Below are 16351 nucleotides of genomic sequence, written 5' to 3'. Positions count from 1 at the left end.
CCAGCTGGTCTGCGCATGCTCTGAGGGCGCGGCTGGGGATGCCGCCTGGGCCTGCAGCCTTGCGAGGGTTAACACGTTTAAATGTCTTACTCACCTCGGCTGCAGTGAAGGAGAGACCGCATGTTTTCGTTGCAGGCCGTGTCAGTGGCACTGTATTGTCCTCAAAGCGGGCAAAAAAGTTGGGAGCAAGACATCCAGGTCCGTGACTGGGCTGGATTTCTTCCTGTAGTCCGTGATTGACTGTAGACCCTGCCACATGCCTCTTGTGTCTGAGCCGTTGAATTGAGATTCTACTTTGTCTCTGTACTGGCGCTTAGCTTGTTTGATAGCCTTGCGGAGGGAATAGCTGCACTGTTTGTATTCGGTCATGTTACCAGACACCTTGCCCTGATTAAAAGCAGTGGTTCGCGCTTTCAGTTTCACACGAATGCTGCCATCAATCCACGGTTTCTGGTTAGGGAATGTTTTAATCGTTGCTATGGGAACGACATCTTCAACGCACGTTCTAATGAACTCGCACACCGAATCAGCGTATTCGTCAATATTGTTATCTGACGCAATACGAAACATCTCCCAGTCCACGTGATGGAAGCAGTCTTGGAGTGTGGAGTCAGCTTGGTTGGACCAGCGTTGGACAGACCTCAGCATGGGAGCCTCTTGTTTTAGTTTCTGTCTGTAGGCAGGGATCAACAAAATGGAGTCGTGGTCAGCTTTTCCGAAAGGGGGGCGGGGCAGGGCCTTATATGCGTCGCGGAAGTTAGAGTAACAATGATCCAAGGTCTTTCCACCCCTGGTTGCGCAATCGATATGCTGATAAAATTTAGGGAGTCTTGTTTTCAGATTAGCCTTGTTAAAATCCCCAGCTTCAATGAATGCAGCCTCTGGATAAATCGTTTCCAGTTTGCAGAGAGTTAAATAAAGTTCGTTCAGAGCCATCGATGTGTCTGCTTGGGGGGATATATACGGCTGTGATTATAATCGAAGAGAATTCTCTTGGTAGATAATGCGGTCTACATTTGATTGTGAGGAATTCTAAATCAGGTGAACAGAAGGATTTGAGTTCCTGTATGTTTCTTTCATCACACCATGTCACGTTGGCCATAAGGCATACGCCCCCGCCCCTCTTCTTACCAGAAAGATGTTTGTTTCTGTCGGCGCGATGCGTGGAGAAACCCGTTGGCTGCACCGCTTCGGATAGCGTCTCTCCAGTGAGCCATGTTTCCGTGAAGCAGAGAACGTTACAGTCTCTGATGTCCCTCTGGAATGCTACCCTTGCTCGGATTTCATCAACCTTGTTGTCAAGAGACTGGACATTGGCAAGAAGAATGCTAGGGAGTGGTGCACGGTGTGCCCGTCTCCGGAGTCTGACCAGAAGACCGCCTCGTTTCCCTCTCTTTCGGAGTCGTTTTTTTGGGTCGCTGCATAGGATCCACTCCGTTGTCCTGTTTATAAGGCAGAACACAGGATCCGCGTCGCGAAAAACATATTCTTGGTCGTACTGATGGTGAATTGACGCTGATCTTATATTCAGTAGTTCTTCTCGACTGTATGTAATGAAACCTAAGATGACCTGGGGTACTAGTGTAAGAAATAACACGTAAAAAAACAAAAAACTGCATAGTTTCCTAGGAACGCGAAGCGAGGCGGCCATCTCTGTCGGCGCCGGAAGTATATAACACACATATATATATATACATACATACACATACATATACATACATACATACATACATATATATATATATATATATATATATATATATATATATATATATATATATATATATAAAAGCCAGGTGAGTGCTATACTTGTGTAGTGAATGAAGAGAGTTTCCCGCCATACAATGTAGCCTAAAGCACTTTGAGTACCTGGTGGAATAAACCATTGTAAAAATGTACTTGTATACAGACAGTAGTTTCAGCATTTCACTGGACTGGCCTCAATGACCTTGCTAATACCTCTTTTACCTCCTTAACTTAGAAAATATGCTTCTTGCATTGAATAGAGACAGCTCTCCAGCTCACTGCACTCTATAGGATGATAAATCTCCTTAATGTCTGCCTTGGCTTAATTGAAAAAGAGAAGTACATTAAAAGTGTCTAATGGAATATAGGAAAGCGCTTCTCTCTCCCAGCTCATAAATCCAGCCCAGAGCACCCAGCTATTCCGGCAGACTTTCTTCTCAATTTTATGACTAAGAAGGTTTATTTCACCAGAGAGCCCAAGGTGGGGGGCAGGGGATTCATGTCAGCCATCGTAAATTTGGAGACAGGTGTGACAGCGAGTTTATAGCCCGTCTGGAGCTGGGGGTTGATCAATGTTGGGGCGGCAGGGTAGCCTAGTGGTTAGAGTGTTGGACTAGTAACTGGAAGGTTGCAAGTTCAAACCCCCGAGCTAACAAGGTACAAATCTGTCGTTCTGCCCCTGAACAGGCAGTTAACCCACTGTTCCTAGGCCGTCATTGAAAATAAGAATTTTTCTTTAACTGACTCGTTAAATAAAATAAACATTTATCAGAGCTTACTGCATGACCCAGAGACAGGACCGGCGTTATGGGCGGGCATATTGGGGCCTGCCCCACCGTACTTCCTTGCACATCCCCAAAAAATATTGATAATTTATTTGACCGGGACACACACCAACAGAAAGACCTGTTGGTCTGTCCAGAAAAGACCTGTTGATCTGTCCAGAATAAGCCCATTGCGTTTTTATGGGCTTAACTTATTTGGGATAGGGGGCAGCATTTTCACTTTTGGATGAATAGCGTGCCCAGAGTGAATTGCCTCCTACTCAGTCCCAGATGCTAATATATGCATATTATTATTAGTATTGGATAGAAAACACTCTGAAGTTTCTAAAACTGTTTGAATGATGTCTATGAGTATAACAGAACTCATATGGCAGGCAAAAACCTGAGAAAAAATCCAAACAGGAAGTGGGAAATCTGAGGTTTGTAGTTTTTGATCTCAGCCCCAATCGCATTCACAGTGGGATATGGGTTATTTTGCACTTCCTAAGGATGTTGTTTTAGGCTTCTCGTGTGAAGGGGGGCCGGATGGGAGCTGTTTGACTAAGGGGTCTGCCAGCAGCCTTGTTCTCAGTCACGCGCATTTCACATGAGAGGTATCTCTCGTTCCATTGCTTTTCTACAGACAATGGAATTCTCCGGTTGGAACATTATTGAACATTTATGATAAAAACATCGTAAAGATTGATTCTATACTTAGTTTGACAAGTTTATTCGACCTGTAATATAACTTTTTTAACTTTTTGTCCGAGTGGACCTGAACGCGCTTTTTGATTTGTTTACCAGATGCCCTAACAAAAGAAGCTATTTGAACATAAATGGACATACATTTTGGACATTATCAAACAAAACAAGCATTTATTGTGGAACTGCGATTCCTGGGAGTGCACTCTGATGAAGATCATCAAAGGTAAGTGAATATTTATAATGCTATTTCTGACTAATGTTGACTGCGCAACATGGCGGATATTTCTTTTGGTTGGTTTGGGCTCTGAGCGCAGTTCTCAGATTTTTAAATCTGACACAACGATTGGATTAAGGAGAAGTGTATCTAAAGTTCCATTCATAACACTTGAATTTTCATTATTCAGTATTTCTGTGAATTCATGCGGCTCTCTGCAATATCACTGCATGTTTTGGAACTACTGACCATAACACGCCAATGTAAAATAAGATTTGGATATAAATATGAACTTGGATGAAAGTAGCTATTGAGTAGCTTGGATGAAAGGTGCCCAGAGGTGCCCAGAGTAAACAGCCTGCTCCTCAGTCTCATTTACTAATATATGCATATTATTATTAGTATTGGATAGAAAGCAATCTGACATTTCTAAAACTGTTTGAATGATGTCTGTGAGTATAACAGAACTCATATGGCAGGCAAAACCCTGAGAAGAAATCCAAACAGGAAGTGAGAAATTTGAGGTTGGTCAATTTTCAACTCAGGCCCTATTTAATTCACATTGGGATATGAATGAAGTTGCACTTCCTAGGCCTTCCACTGGATGTCAACTGTCTTTAGAAACTTGAATGAGGCTTCTACTGTGTTGTGGGACTGAATAAGAGCTGAATGAGTCAGGTTACTGGCAGAGAGCCATTTCCTGGTCACGCACATTCCACATGATATCACCCTGCGTTCCGTTGCTCCTGTAGACACAAAGGATTTCTCCGGTTGGAACTTTATTGAAGATTTATGATAAAAACATCCTAATGATTGAATCTACACTTAGTTTGAAATGTTTCTTCGACCTGTAATATAACTTTTTGAAGTTTTTGTCCGAAGTAATGCACGAGCGTTTGGATATGTGTACCTAAACGCTAAAAAAGTAGCTAACAAATCAAGCATTTATTGTGGAACTGCGATTCCTGGGAGTGCATTCTGATGAAGATCATCAAAGGTAATGGAATATTTATAATGTGATTTCTGGTTTCTGTTGACTCCAACATGGCGGTTAATTTGATCAATTTTCTGAGCGGCGTCTCAGATTATTGCATGGTTTGCTTTTTCCGTAAAGTTTTTTTGAAATCTGACACAGCGGTTGCATTAAGGAGAGGTATATCTATAATTCCATGTGTATAACTTGTATTATCATCTCCATTTATGATGAGTATTTCTGTTGAATCGATGTGGCTATGCAAAATCACTGGATGTTTTTGGAACTAGTGAACGTAACACGCCAATATAAACTCAGATTTATTTATTATAAATATGAACTTTATCAAACAAAACATACATGTATTATGTAACATGAAGTCCTATGAGTGTCATCTGATGAAGATCATCAAAGGTTAGTGATTCATTTTATCTCTATTTGTGCTTTTTATGACACCTGTCTTTGGCTGGAAAAATGGCTATGTTTTTCTGTGACTTGGTGGTGACCTAACATAATCATTTGTGGTGCTTTCGCTGTAAAGTCTATTTGAAATCGGACACTGTGGTGGGATTAACAACAAGATTACCTTTAAAACGGTATAAGATACATGTATGTTTGAGGAATTTTAATGATGAGATTTCTGTTGTTTTGAATTTGGTGCCCTGGCCCTGCACTTTCACTGGCTGTTGTCATATCATCCCGTTAACGAAGGAAATAAATTCCACAAATGAACTTTTAACAAGGCCCACCTGTTAATTGAAATGCATTCCAGGTGACTACCTCATGAAGCTGGTTGAGAGAATGTGTGCAAAGCTGTCATCGAGGCAAAGGGAGGCTACTTTGAAGAATCTGAATTTGTTTTAACACTTTTTTGGTTACTACATGATTCCATATGTGTTATTTCATAGTTTTGATGTCTTCACTATTACTCTACAATGTAGATAATAGTACAAATAAAGAAAAACCCTGGAATGTGTAGGTGTGTCCAAACTTTTGACTGGTAATGTATATAGATCTCTGGTTTTGGGCAGCCATTTGCAAATTGGAAAGTAAAGTTGGCGGGTGCACAGTGCACTGTTCAGCTGCTGGCTTCCACAAAAGTAAGTTGAGGTTTTTCCTAAAATTATATAATTATACCTGTCGAAATAAAATAATAAAAAATACTTCACTAGAGAGCATGACTTAGGCCTAATAAACACGTAGGCCTATGCCTATTTGGGAAGCCCATTTGGCAACTGGCCTAGCTCATAAATGAGTTGCGGCTGTCAGTGAAAAGCATCTAAAAGATGTGTAAAGATAATGTGTCTTGAGTATATTTTAAAATGTTGAGACAAGAAGAAGGGGAGGGGGGTGTAGCTAAGATATGGCTCGTCTCTCTACAGAATGCATGCACTCAGCTCTCCAGAATGCACTCAGCTGTCTCCAGCCAATTCTTGCAAATTCATTGTTTCATTATGAGAATTGTTTTGCCTTTGGACTGTTTATTTTTTATCAATTCCCCATTACATATGTCACCAGTAGGCCTAGTAGATGTACCGTTAAACCCCGTCATTTGGTTACATTCATTTTTGTTAATGCATGTATTAATTAGGCTATAGTAATTTACTGTTCTCAATCTCGGAGAGGAAACATTTTTGCAGAGTTCACAACCTGCTACACTTGTGAGAAACAAGATTTGGTTTATTTCATAACCATCATTTCCGAGTAGAGGTCGACCGATTAATCGGAATGGCCGATGAATTAGGGACGATTTCAAGTTTTCATAACATTCGTAAATCGGTAATTTTGGACGCAGAGTAGACGCCGATTTTTATTTAGTCTTTATTTAACTAGGCATGTCAGTTAAGAACACATTCTTATTTTCAACGACGGCCTAGGAACGGTGGGTTAACTGCCTTGTTCAGGGGCAGAACGACAGATTTTTACCTTGTCAGCTCAGGGATTCAATCTTGCAACCTTGCGGTTAACTAGTCCAACGCTCTAACCACCTGCCTCACAAGGACCCCGCCTGTTGCGCGAATGCAGTAAGAAGCCAAGGTAAGTTGCTAGCTAGCATTAAACTTAATCAATAATAATCACTAGTTATAACTACACATGGTTGATGATATTACTAGTTTATCTAGCGTGTCCTGCATTGCATATAATCGATGCAGTGCGCATTCGTGAAAAAGGACTGCCATTGCTCCAACGTGTACCTAACCATAAACACCAATGCCTTTCTTAAAATCAATACACAGAAGTATATTTTTTTAAACCTGCATATTTAGCTAAAATAAATCCAGGTTAGCAGGCAATATTAACCAGGTGAAATTGTGTTACTTCTCTTGCATTCATTGCACGCAGAGTCAGGGTATATGCAACAGTTTGGGCCGCCTGGCTCATTGCAAACTAATTTGCCAGAATTATACGTAATTATGACATAACATTGAAGGTTGTGCAATTTAAAAGAGCAATATTTAGACTGCCACCCGCTAGATAAAATACGGAGCGGTTCCGTATTTCACTGAAAGAATAAACGTCTTGTTTTCGAGATGATAGTTTCCGGATTCGACCATATTAATGACCTAAGGCTCGCATTTTTGTGTGTTATTAAGTTATAATAAAGTCTATGATTTGATAGAGCAGTCTGACTGAGCGATAGTAGGCAACAGCAGGCTCATAAGCATTCATTCAAACAGCACTTTCGTGCGTTTTGCCAGCAGCTCTGCTGTTTATGACTTCAAGCCTATCAACTCCCGAGATTAGGCTGGTGTAACGATGTGAAATGGCTAGTTAGTTAGCGGGGTGCGCGCTAATAGCGTTTCAAACATCACTCGCTCTGAGACTTGGAGTAGTTGTTCCCCTTGTTCTGCATGGGTAACGTTGCTTCGAGGGTGGCTGTTGTCGTTGTGTTCCTGGTTCGAGCCCAGGTAGGAGCGAGGAGAGGTACGGAAGCTATACTGTTACACTGGCAATACTAAAGTGCCTATAAGAACATCCAATAGTCAAAGGTATATGAAATACAAATGGTATAGAGAGAAATAGTCCTATAATATCTATAATAACTACAACCTAAAATTTCTTACCTGGGAATATTGAAGACTCATGTTAAAAGGAACCACCAGCTTTGATATGTTCTCATGTTCTGAGCAAAGAACTTAAACTTTAGCTTTCTTACATGGCACATATTGCACTTTTACTTTCTTCTCCAACAATTTGTTTTTGCATTATTTAAACCAAATTGAATGAAACAAATGTTTCATTATTTATTTGAGGCTAAATTGATTTTATTGATGTATTATATGAAGTTAAAATAAGTATTCATTCAGTATTGTTGTAATTGTCATTATTACAAATACATTTTAAAAATCGTCCGATTAATCGCTATCAGCTTTTTTTTGTCCTCCAATAATCAGTATCGGTGTTGAAAAATCATAATCGTTCAACCTCTATTTCCGAGTTGTCAATTATTTTATTGTCTTTTGTTTGGAGGGTTCCACGTGTGCAATAAGCATGTGTCTGGTTTCTCTGTGCTAATAATGTTGAGAGAGCATGCATAGAAGTACCTGACCTGCTGAACTGTCTTAACTCGTGGTGAGTTAGACCGCCAACACACATTTTTTCTTCACCTCAGACAGTAAGTCAACAAAGTCTGTTTTTAACATCCATTTCAATGATAATAGTTCCTCACATAGAAAAATCTTTCCAACACTATCCAGGCCTCAATAATCCCCAAGCCTCAGCGTGAAATAGCAAAATATCATGATCTGATGATCCCATATATCCAGTGGAAATGTCATAAAATACCTGAACATTTTCCCTTAGGCATAAACAGCTGTCTGTCCCTGAGCTCACTGTTGTTGGAAACTCTGAGGTTCCAATGTTGCAAGTTGATACAATGTTGCAAGTTAACTAGGAACAGCTTCAGGCCAGATCCAGTTGATTGATTTAATACGATGGTTCAAGTCAAGACAGATAGAAAGGGAGGCAGACAGGTGGAGTAGAGAGGTGAATGACATTGAAAGAACCTGATTTTTCATCCGGATATTTTCTACTGTTTTTAATTTGTTGGCTTTTGGCCTATTAATTTTACTTCGTTGATGATGGACGTTATAGGCCTACTGCTATATCGGCCTATGATATCCCTGAGTTCCATGCACTCATTTCTTTAGCCTCCAATGGATCACAGTGTATCAATGTGTCCATATGGCAGAGGCTGGTGCTTTGGCATAAGTGGAATTTGAACTTTCAGATTTGTATCATTTTAATACCAATTTTTAGGATTAACCATGTGACATTGATTTTGAGAAACGACTGACCAGTAACGTCACCACACAAAGCCCCAGCCCAGTCTCTATCACACTAATGGAGAGAGAGGCCAGACTACTAGAGGAGTATTACTAAACGATTTTGCACTGTGCCCCACCTAAAGGTTTTTGACCAGAAAAATGTTTCTCAGGACAACCCAGTTCTTAGCCGTGACCACAGAAGGACTGGCTGAAAGAAGGACTGGCTGAAAGCCACCATGTGGGAATCACTGGACCACACGATATTCTGTGAACCCCAACTCATGTACTCAGACTCTTTATGTCGAGTACCTTGCTGTTGACATAATACCAGAAGACTGAGCCAACTAGTAGAACCTAGACTTTCAATCAGGCCATCCTACTGAAAGGGACAGATATATTTTTATTTATTTAACCTTTATATAACTAGGCAAGTCAGTTAAGAACAAATTATTATTTGATATAAAACAGGAATTACATTATTAAAACGCAGCTATTAAACAACCATTACTCATGCTCTAGGCAGACACAGCTGAAATCATATGACTGATTTCTTAATGTCTGTGTCACAAATCCGAAAATGTTGAACAACAGGTGAAGACAGCAGAACAGTGCTATAGACATGTAAGGGGGTACATGGGGCTGGGTTGCAGGGACATGGCTCATACCTCTACAATGGTGACTTTGGCTGCCTTGCACATGGGCTGGTTGAAGTTCCTGGCTGTTTTCCTACATGGAGAGAGAACGAAAGAGAGAGAGAGAGAAAGAGATGGCATTAGCTAACAAGCATTCACGGCAACAAGGGAGCAATACAAGAAAGCAGGCACAGAGAAGTAATGGAATGGAAGTACAATAAGTCAATTAAGCATTAAGGCATAACAGGCAGTGCAGTATCATGAACACAGTCACAGGTAAATGGCGTTGTTCGGCCCGGTGCGATAGGGAAGGTTTTATAACATGAGTTACAGCATCAACATAGAGCAATCATGAACCGTGCAACAATCAATTCAACATTGCCTGTTTTTGCCTGTAAAATCAAATGGGGATTTTTTTATTGCAAAGTAGATACTGCGCTCTTGTGGTGACCAATTGAATTGTATTTACTATCACTTATTTTCAGTGTACAGGAGAGTAAATATTCAGGGGCAAGAAACAATACAGGCCCTGTTTTCATGTGGACCGAGAGAATGTTCTTCTCACATACTGACAGACAAGGGAACTAAGAAGAAAAGTCCATTTTCTACAGCTTTTCTGGAGAACGTTCAGTCTCTTTAGTCTAGTGTCAACATCTTAATTCAGTCACTGAGCCTAAAAGTGAATATCCTACCAGCAATCCATATGGCACAGAGCGACCTGCAGGCCCACAGTTTTGCTTATTGTGGAAACATAACTAGGTGATTAGAAAGGGTGTAACCTGTCCTGGGACAAGCAGTGGCCTAAATCACAGTGCCTTGGGTAAATATTTAGTGTCAAATGGATATGTATTACATAATGTACATTTACTCAATACTACGCTGATGGCTTTTTTGAAATAATGATGCACCTCGTCTCAACGACAGCATTACAGGTCTTGGTGAGAGCAGACTTAAGGGGTAAATATGCGCCTATGCTTTGTGCAAGGATTCAAGGGTAGGAGGAAGTAGCTTGCCCTGATATCAGATAACCTTTATCCCCAGAATAAGTGATTGACAGACAGGTTAAAGTGAGTGAATGTATTGGTAGCTACCTGAAGATTATGTTCCCGGCCTTGTCGGCCTTCCAGGCCTTGACCAGAGCAAAGTCTCCAGTGATGGCCTTCTCCATGATGTAGTGCCTTCCATTAAACTCCCGCACCTGCCAAACAACAACACAGCAAGGGCTCAAGAGACAGACTAGAAGACTGCTGGAGATGACAGCATTTTGAGTGTTGTTACAGAGGCTCGTGCTCCATGTCAGTATAGGCAGATTGTGTGATGAAAACAGACAGTGGTGAGAAAAACAATTTGATGCAATAACATTAGGGGATGTGTCACGATGTGGTGAATGTGGTGCTAGAAACCACATGTTGGTAGAGGCTGGGGTCTGACCTCTCTCTGTTCACTGGCGATGGCGATAGTTCCGTCCTTGTTGTATTTGATGGGGGAGCCGCCCTCCTGGACGAGGGTACCATAGCCTGTAGCCGTGAAGAAGGCAGGAACACCCGCACCGCCAGCTCTGATCCTCTCTGCTAGGGTACCCTGGGGGATAGAGGTCACGGTCATCAACTGGATCATTACTCAAAATCACTGAACCTGGACATTCCAAACCTCCACAACAAATGTATAGGACCTCAAATAACTCAAATGGATAACCTAGTAAAGCAAGGTGGTATCTGTGTGTGTGCTTGCGTGTCACCTGTGGCGTTAGCTCCACCTCCAGCTCCCCAGACAGGTATTGTCTCTCAAACTCGATGTTCTCTCCCACATAGGAGGAGATCATCCTCTTGATCTGTTTGGTCTGTAGGAGCAGACCCAACCCAAAGTTATCCACCCTGCAGGGAGAGAACACACACAGGTTACCACACACACACACACACACACACACTTCAGCCTACAGAAAAAGCAAACAGATCATCAGCTCCTCAGGGTATGCTGCCTCATGATGCACCACATACTCACACCCTACCCAGGTAGGTTCATATTATTCCCAAACTTTTACAAAAAATGCTTGTTGGATTTTATTATACTCATTTCGATGTGACACTTATGGGATACACCGTTGGGTGGGTCAAAAGCTTGAAGTACGCAATCACACAGTGTCTGTTGGAGACATAGGTCGAGTGGCAAATGAGGTGAGCTCTTCTCCTCAATAAAGGGAGCCACTTGCCCGCCAACTGGTCATTCTGGCCCTCTTCCTTGCGGAAGTGACTGTGTTCACAAAAGAAGCTCTCCTCAGCACGACTAGATTCCTGTCTTCCTATTGAACTTTTCTCAGGCGAACCGTGAGGTAACGCTGACGAATGTAAGACCTCAGCTCCTGTCGATAATGTTGAGTACTGATTGAAAGGAAGGTTTTGCTTTGAGTAGAATAAATGTTCTACTCGTCAGTCCCTGTTGTAGCTAACGTCACATGGCTAGCTATCGAGACTTGGTTAGCCCTCGCTGCAATACTTTAGCTTACCTGGCTCACCACGTTAACAAAGGACTAGCTTTCACCGCAGGGCTTAAGCTAACCTAGCTAGCTCACTGTAAGGCAAGCTAACCACACCAGCATTACTAGCTGCAACATGGTAATATTGCTAGCTCCCATCTCGCGTCTAGCTAACTGGAAAGCTAGCTAACGACACTACAAAGGGCTAGCTCTCGCCGTAAGGCTTAGCTACCCCGGATAAGTTTCAGCAAGACTAGCTTTTCCACCTGCAAGGGTAGAATTGCTAACTATACTCTCGCAATTAGCTCAACCCACATTCACCCGTGCCGTGTTAACTAGACTGATAGCCCTTACTTCACAGCGCGACGGGAGCTTGAACTTTGCTCAAGGATTACGATTTATCTGAGCCATGGAGCCTGCTACCCCCTCAAATGGCGCCTGCCACTGCCCCATTACCGGTGCACCCTTGTCCGTGTGGAGCTAAGCAATCGGGCAAGGACACACACTGTTTGTGTACCGTCTGCCTGTGGGCATAGCAGGCTAAAGCAGCACTCACTAACCCTGAGTTCAACGGGAAGACACTCCCCTCTCGCACCATCCCGGGAAAGCAACTTTTCTCAGCGGCCCCAGCATGCGTGCCAGAGGGAAAACACAACTGGGACAAGCCTTTGTCCAGCAATGGCCAAACCAGGCACTTTCTTGGCATGGACATTCAGGGCATAGAGGAGAAAGGCTTCAACAAGCCTTGGGGTGGTTATCCACCCCAACCCCAGTGCCGTCTATGACCGGCACTACCTGGAAAGGCAGAGCGCTTCACCGCCTCTATATTCCATAAGGTCTATATGTCTGCGGCACATTCAGTACAACTTAATGTCCCTATTGTTGGCTTACCAGGCCAATTTGCTACTAGAGATCGGCATTGTCTTAGGCAAAGGTCAACCAGTACCTATGGAACGAGATGTGCGTCGCTGGAGATCTCAACCTACGGGCCTCTAGAGGCGCCATCCAAGCGCCTTGAGCATTGCGGTGGTGGGGGAGAGAGCCTTGTGGCTTGACTTGAAAGCCTTGTGTCTAGCCTCTCAGAAAAGGAAAAGGCAGATTTCCTCGACGCTCCTATCACGCCAAAGGAACTGTTTGGGCCTTCTGTCGCCGACATGCGACCGAAGTGCGAACCTCGTAAGAAGGAAGGCGAAGCCATTAACTTCTGCTTGCCCCGCAGATCTGGGGTTCGTGGAAACCCGGTCTCACCTTCCACAAGCAAAGGCTCGGCAGGAGGGAGTGGGTAAAAATCTGGTACCAGGTTTTTCGGTAATGCAAAACCCCAATCGATGTAGCAGGCTGTGAATCCACAGTTCAGCTCTCCTATCAGAGGCCGACAGAGGGGGAAGCCCTCTGCTGCTTCCACAGATGTCCCACCCATCTACTTCTCCCACGGGGAAAGATGGGATGCCCGACCTAGGAGTATGTCCCCAGCGGCAGAGAGGGTCAATCAGTGTCCTGAACGGACTTGTTGTCCAGAGGGAATCCCCTATACAAGGATTGGAGACTGCACCCCCAGATGGTGAACCAGATCTTATATCTATTCGCATTGCACAAAGACACGCACTGCGTATTGTTCTTTGCTATAGCATGATACACACCACTGGGACTGGATGTGCGGGCACACCCTTGAAGGGTGGTGCTTTACGCTTTTCCTCCTCTATGCTTCATTTCCCCCACTCTGGACAGAGTATGGGAACAAGGATTATACCTCCTTGATAGCCCCTCGATGACCAGGGAAGCTCTGGCTAGTGGATATTCATCTTTCACTATACGCCGAGCCCTGTAAACTGCCGTTACTACCTTTTAACCCACGTGAAAAAGGAGATTTTCCACTTTCACCCGGAACCCATTGCCCTCTGGACCTGGCCCGTGGGGAGGTAAATCTGAATTCGATAGGCTTGCCCTTCTACGTGCTCACTATATATAGTTGAAGTCGGAAGTTTACATACACTTAGGTTGGAGTCATTAAAACTCGTTTTACAAACCACTCCACAAGTTTCTTGTTAACAAACTATAGTTTTAGCTAGTCGGTTAGGACATCTACTTTGTGCATGACAAGTAATTTTTCCAACAATTGTTTACAGACAGATTATTTCACTTATAATTTACTGTATCACAATTCCAGTGGGTCAGAAGTTTACATACACTAAGTTGAATGTGCCTTTAAACAGCTTGTAAAATTCCAGAAATGATGTCATGGCGTTAGAAGCTTCTGATAGGCTAATAGACATCATTTGAGTCACTTGGAGGTGTACCTGTGGATGTATTTCAAGGCCTACCTTCAAACTCAGACCTCAGAAAACAAATTGTTGACCTCCATAAGTCTGGTTCATCCTTGGAAGCAATTTCCAAATGCCTGAAGGTACCACGTTCATCTGTACAAACAATAGTACGCAAGTATAAACACCATTGGACCACGCAGCCATCAGACCACTCAGGAAGGAGACGCGTTCCGTCTCCTAGAGACTTTGGTGGAAAAAGTGCAAATCAATCCTAGAACAGCAGCAAAGGAACTTGTGAAGATGCTGGAGGAAACAGGTACAAAAGTATCTATATCCACAGTAAAACGAGTCCTATATCGACATAACCTGAAAGGCCGCTCAGCAAGGAAGAAGCCATTGCTCCAAAACAGCCAGAAAAAAAACGGACTACGGTTTGCAACTGCACATGTGGACAAAGATCGTACTTTTTGGACAAATGTCCTCTGGTCTTATGGAACAAAAATATAACTGTTTGGCCATAATGGCCATCATTATGTTTGGAGGAATAAGTGGGTGGCTTTCAAGCCGAAGAACACCATCCCAACCGTGAAGCACAGGGGTGGCAGCATCATGTTGTGGGGGTGCTTTGCTGCAGGAGGGACTGGTGCACTTCACAAAATAGATGGGATCATGAGAAGGAAATGTATGTGGATATATTGAAACAACATCTCAAGACATCAGTCAGGAAGTTAAAGCTTGGTTGCAAATGGGTCTTCCAAGTGGACAATGACCCCAAGCATACTTCCAAAGTTGTGGCAAACTGGCTTAAGGACAACAAAGTCAAAGTATTGGAGTGACCATCACAAAGCCCTGATCTCAATCCCATAGAACATTTGTGGGCAGAACTGAAAAAGTGTGTGTGAGCAAGGAGGCCTACAAACCTGACTCAGTTACACCAGCTCTGTCAGGAGGATATGGGCCAAAATTCACCTAACTTATTGTGGGAAGCTTGTGGAAGGCTACCTGAAACATTTGACCCAAGTTAAACAATTTAAAGGCAATGATACCGAATACTAATTGAGTGTATGTAAACTTCTGACCCACTGGGAATGCAATGAAAGAAATAAAAGCTGAAATAAATCATTCTCTACTATTATTCTGACAGGTGATCATAACTGACCTAAAATAGGGAATTTTACTAGGATTAAATGTCAGGAATTGTGAGAAAAAAAAAGTTTAAATGTATTTGGCTAAGATGTATGTAAACTTCCGACTTCAACTGTAGATGCATGTTGTGCGTTTGTGAGAAGTGGTGTGACCAGAAACAACGAACTCTCAAGGTTTTTTCAACCACAATCTCAGCCTGTCATATAGGCTTCGACAATACACAGGAGTGAAACAATCTCTGGTATGTCGTTTCATGAAGGGAGCGCGTCACTTACGCCCAGTCTTCAAGCCTCCAAGCCTTTATCCCCCTCCTGGGACCGGTCTATTGTGCTTGAGGTGATTTCACAGCAACCTTTTGAGCTGCTGGAAAGCGCCAAATCCTTCAAGATGGCTTTGATCATTGCCATTACATCTGCAAAATGACTGAGCTGCATGCACTGTTCACCATTCGTGCCTAGAGTTTGCCCTGGGTTTCGTGGTTACGTAACTCCGCCTTTATGCCTAAGATCAGCGGCAATTACGATTGTCTCGCTTTCGAGCTTGTGGCTTTCCAAACGCCACCCTTCACTTCTACGGAAGGGCATCTCCACCGTTCATGTCCAGTATGTGCTTTGCCAATCTACTTGGGTAGAACGAGAGCATGGCGTAAGAGTACGAACCCTTTGTGTTCGTACCCCCTGCAAGGATGGGCCCCTCTCTCGTAAACGGCTATCCCATGGGATAGTAGAGGCTATTATATTGGCTTATAATAGCAAGCGTTTAAAGCCCCCGGAGGGCCTGAAGGTTCACTCCACCAATGGCTAACCTTTTGGTCAATGTTCAAAGACATCTCTTTGAGAGGCGACATGTTGGGCCACCCTTTTTACCAACTGGACGTCACTTCACCTTCATTGGCGTATACTGTCTTTAGTTTGGGAGCATCTGAATGGTGATGCTGTTGGAACAACCCTGGCTTCGGAGAGCATGTCTGCGTTACGAGAGTTGCCAATATGCCATAAGTGACACATCAAAACGAGTATTAGAAGCAGAACTTAGGTTTCTATTAGTGAGATGTGTCACTGCTTTTCCCTGATAACAAAAGTACAAGGAAGTGATGCATGCTTGAGAATGACCAGTTGGCGGGCAAGTGGCTCCCTTTATTGGGAGCGGCAGGGTAGCCTAGTGGT

General features: G+C 43.1%; 1 protein-coding gene across 2 annotated transcripts in view; it reads right to left on the bottom strand.

Moving 5' to 3' along the window:
- Positions 1-16351, bottom strand: part of oxct1a (3-oxoacid CoA transferase 1a) — a 111247-nt gene that overhangs the window by 79786 nt on the left and 15110 nt on the right. For both annotated transcript variants that reach the window (XM_024418160.2, XM_024418161.2), the window contains exons 4-7: positions 11041-11176; positions 10734-10883; positions 10394-10500; positions 9336-9396 (exon numbers count right to left, since the gene is read on the bottom strand). In XM_024418160.2, the coding sequence (XP_024273928.1) occupies positions 9336-9396; positions 10394-10500; positions 10734-10883; positions 11041-11176 (454 nt within the window). The remainder of the gene's footprint in view (positions 1-9335; positions 9397-10393; positions 10501-10733; positions 10884-11040; positions 11177-16351) is intronic.

This window comes from Oncorhynchus tshawytscha, linkage group LG04, assembly GCF_018296145.1.
Source record: "Oncorhynchus tshawytscha isolate Ot180627B linkage group LG04, Otsh_v2.0, whole genome shotgun sequence".
Lineage (NCBI taxonomy): Eukaryota > Metazoa > Chordata > Actinopteri > Salmoniformes > Salmonidae > Oncorhynchus > Oncorhynchus tshawytscha.
Note: the sequence above shows the minus strand (reverse complement) of the source record. Positions and strands in the feature narration are given on the sequence as shown.